The sequence below is a fragment of the Geospiza fortis genome, unplaced genomic scaffold (genome assembly GCF_000277835.1).
Source record: "Geospiza fortis unplaced genomic scaffold, GeoFor_1.0 scaffold171, whole genome shotgun sequence".
Taxonomy (NCBI): Eukaryota; Metazoa; Chordata; class Aves; order Passeriformes; family Thraupidae; genus Geospiza; species Geospiza fortis.
The window spans coordinates 3,601,031-3,604,825 of record NW_005054313.1 but is presented as its reverse complement, the minus strand read 5'-3'; the positions used below and the strand labels follow the sequence as shown (position 1 = coordinate 3,604,825).

At 51.6% G+C, this 3,795-nt stretch overlaps 1 protein-coding gene across 1 annotated transcript in view; it reads right to left on the bottom strand.

The window, feature by feature from the left end:
- The window catches only part of SHC4 (SHC adaptor protein 4), a 27,775-nt gene extending 24,032 nt beyond the window's left edge, over nucleotides 1-3,743 (bottom strand). Inside the window, exon 1 of the mRNA XM_005419633.2 lies at nucleotides 2,526-3,743. Within this exon, the coding sequence (XP_005419690.1) occupies nucleotides 2,526-3,095 (570 nt within the window). The 5' untranslated portion in view covers nucleotides 3,096-3,743. The remainder of the gene's footprint in view (nucleotides 1-2,525) is intronic.
- Nucleotides 3,744-3,795: the final 52 nt, after the last annotated feature.

Sequence of the window (3,795 nt, the reverse complement as noted above, 5' to 3'; positions counted from 1 at the left end):
CTTCTTTCTGCACGCCTGGGTGGGGAGCCATGAAGCACCGGAGCCCATCTCCTTCCTGCGGGAGCCCCGGCTCTGCAGACGCCTGGAGTTATTTATTTACGAGGGGCGATGCAGAGCAGCTCTCCGGGAGCAGCATCGGGGTGCTGCGCGCCACGGAAGTGACTGCAGCTCAAACACCACAACATTGCCCTGCCCTGAACATGGAAGAGGCGCTGGTGGCAACCTAGGACCAGGAAAGGGCTGTGCGGGACGCCTTCCCCACACAGAGGCAAGGAGCAGCTGCTCCAGGCTGACCTGTCGCATCCTCCGTGGCCAGCAGCAGGACTGTGCAGGGCGCTGGTGCTCACACGTGCTTTCAGGGCTCAGTTCATGTAATTCTGAACTACCGTGCTGGAAATGGTCAGGCTCCTTTTAATCTAGAGACATGTGGCTGATTTTTGACATATATGCTGGCATATATCTATATGCATTCCCCATCAAACCTGTCCATTGCTAAAAGCCCTTTGAGACAAAGGATGCTGCAAACAACCTTTACCATATTATTATAAAGTATAATGGTTTTGTAATGAAATATCTGGCAATAGTATTTCCTTTTCATATTTTAGTTAAATAATTTTTAAAAACCAATCATCTTTCAAAGACTCACGCTTTGATTTAAGCTCAGGTACAGAGCCTTACTCCATGTTAGGTCCAGTAAACATCATCCTTGCTATTCTCAGAGAAACCACTGATGCAGGACAGTGCTGAGAGACAGATCTTATCCTCCTTCCCAGCAGCAGCCACATCCCTGGCACTCCCCAACAAGCAAGTGAAAGGATGGCAAGTGCCTCTTGGAATATTCCTCAGGCTCATCACAGCCATAACAAACACCAGCAGGAAAGATAAGTGCCATGGCCACTATGGGTACCATTCAGAGACAACATCAGCCCCAGATGGGCAGCATTGTGAGAAGGTTTTTAACAGGTAGAATGTGAACAAGGACATGGTAAATATCCCCCTTGTAAAGCCTGCAGCAGTCTGTGTACAAAGTATGTTTTGAAACACAGCTGCATGAGAATCAGAGCTGTCCAGGCTTCTCTTGGAATGTTAGTGTTTGGGCTGTTTGTTATTTGCACGAGCATCTGGGGGGACCAGGTGCTATCATGGGTCTCAGCTTCCTCAGCAGGCCCGGGTGACACGTGGCTGTGACACAGGTGCCCTGTCACCACCAGTCACACCTGGCACAGCTGCCTCCCCAGGGGATGCAATGAGCCCAGCATGGCCCCTTGTTAAAACAACACCAGGAAAATTTCTGCCTCACTCCAGTCTGCAGGGGACAGCTTCTGCCCTACAACATTTCTGTAATTCACCACATTATTGCCTTTCTAAAATAACTGCAGATCCCCTCCATGTAATTGCTGAATCCTCCTCTTACTCTGATTAAGCTGTTAAGGCCAAAGATCTCTGGCAGCAGCAGTCCCAATAACGTAGACCTGACCTGCCTCCTAAAGGGTCTCTGTGGAGATCCCAGCAATCCCATAGCCCAACAGGGCACAAGAAGCTGCATGGGGAGAGTGAGTGCCTCCAAACACACAGGAGAGAGGGCAAGGGCCAAGGCTAGAGGGTAAGGATTGGAAGCAGCTCCAAATGCCCAGCCCTTGGTCTCTTGGCCCCGCTTTGCCTTCAGGTGAGACCATCGCTCCGCACCAGAGTCCTCCCATGCTGCAGCCCTGGCCACTTCCCAGCCCATCTGAGGCTTCATCACCAGCTACTGAAGAAGTCTGGTGGTCTCTGGGGAAATGAGTGCCTTGCTCAACCTCTCACCTTGCATATCCTCTGATGCTGAAACGCCCAAACCCCCATGTTACTTATTTACCAATCTGCTTGTTACTATTGAAAGGGCTAGTCGAAAAAAACCACCAAGATTTTTGCCAGGACATGTCAGCGATGTTCCTGCAGCTCTCCTTGGGCTGGTTCCTGCAGGCCCACAGCCATGGGAGCAATATAACCAGGAAGATGAAGGGAAAAAAAACATCTCCCTATTGCATTGTGAGGCTCCTGCCAGTGAACCTCCTTCTGAGATATTGCCCACAAAAGGAAGACGAGCAGAAAACCCCAATACTGGAAATACAACCTGGGCAGTGCCTGCCCCACAGCCTCCCTGACAAATATGTCAGCAGCATGGGCCAGAACGCACCTAATGCCTGGAGCTGCTCTCTGTGAGGGATGGGAGGCCCTTTCATGGGCCTCCTTTTCCCTCCAACATACACAGTAACCCGTTTCAGTTGTGTTTCAGCAGCACTCCTCAGAGAGTCTACAGATAGTCCTTTGGAAGTGGATGTTATGTTACCTCTGGAAGCAGCTGGGATGCTTTTAGCTCCCTCAGCTCAATGCTACAGCCCTATGCTCACCAGAAGGCAGGATATACATGGGAGAACGCAGTGGTTTGAGGCATGGACTCTAGAGGCAGGAAAATGGAGGTGACCCAGCAGCCAGCTGAGCTGTTTGCTTTGTCAGAGGATGGAAGCCCAGGGGGATGTACTCACCCGCACGCTGTAGGTGGTTCCTGGCTCCTGGCTGTACGTGCTGTCATTGCTCTGGGCCAGGCCCCTGTCCTGCCTGCCCACAGCAGCCTCCTCAGCACAGTCACCCGCTGCCTTTGGGGTCAGGACCAGCCTGTCCAGGTCGGGCTGGGGGTAGGAGGCCGACAGGCAGCTGATCTCAGGAGAGGTCGGGCTGCTGGGGATGGTAACGCACTCCGTGAGTTTAATTCGTGGCACCTCTTTGGTTCCCAGGCAGAAGCTTTTCAGGCCCGGCAGATTGGAAGGGTTGGCAAGTTTGATGTTGGCCATCCGGGGGATCAGCGTGCACAGCGTGGTGCAGGTGTCCTGCGGCCCCAGGGACACATCTTCTGTCAGTAAATTGGGTGTTGAAGAGTGGGAAGAGGAGGAAGAACCTTTGATATTTAAAGACGTATTTTGTGTACCTTCATCTAGGGAGGTTATGGAATCATTCCTGAATCGGCTGTACTTAGCCCTGTGCAGCATTCCTGGATGTCTGAATAACCCTACATACAGGACGTGTCCACCGAGGCTCTGCTGGCTGCGTTCTCTCATAGCCTTGGCAGGTCTGTAACTGGATATTCTTGCATAAATTAGCTCTTGTAGATAAATTATATGGAAATCAAGCAAGTCAAACAATTTTCAAAACAGAAACCTATTGGATATTTTTGCTGACTCCCTCTTGAATGGTTTATTTTCCTCAAAGAACAAGGCTTAAAACTGCATGGACATCTGGCATTTTGTAAGCAGAAATAAAAGTAGCATACAGGAAAGCACATCGGTGGTATAGCAGCTTAAACTGAAGAGCCACTATCCAAATCTGCCTTCATTGCTGCCTCAAGCCAGGCACTAAATCCCACCTAGCTCTGAAGATTCACAGCTGTAGCATCAATAATTGCAGAGTCCTGGCTGCAGCGAAAGCTGAAGCATATTCCACACAAAGCAGATCAAGACAGCTACAAGCCCAAACGTATTTTCAGACCGGAATGAACCCCGTAAGGTGCCCGGCTCTCTGCATTTCCACCGCCGCTGCCCCAGAGGCGAAGAGCATCCCTGCGCTGCAGCTCCTGCCCCGCCGTCAGGCGCAAACCCAGGATTCTTCCCAAAAACACTGAGCAACGTCCGTCTCGCTAATTCCTGCCGGAAAGTCCTTCAGCACCATAATAATCCCGAAACAGAGGAATATTCCCGCAGCTCCGGGGCCGTTTCCCGCAGCGCCGCGGGGCAGCAGCTCCGCAGCGCCCGGGCCGCCCCC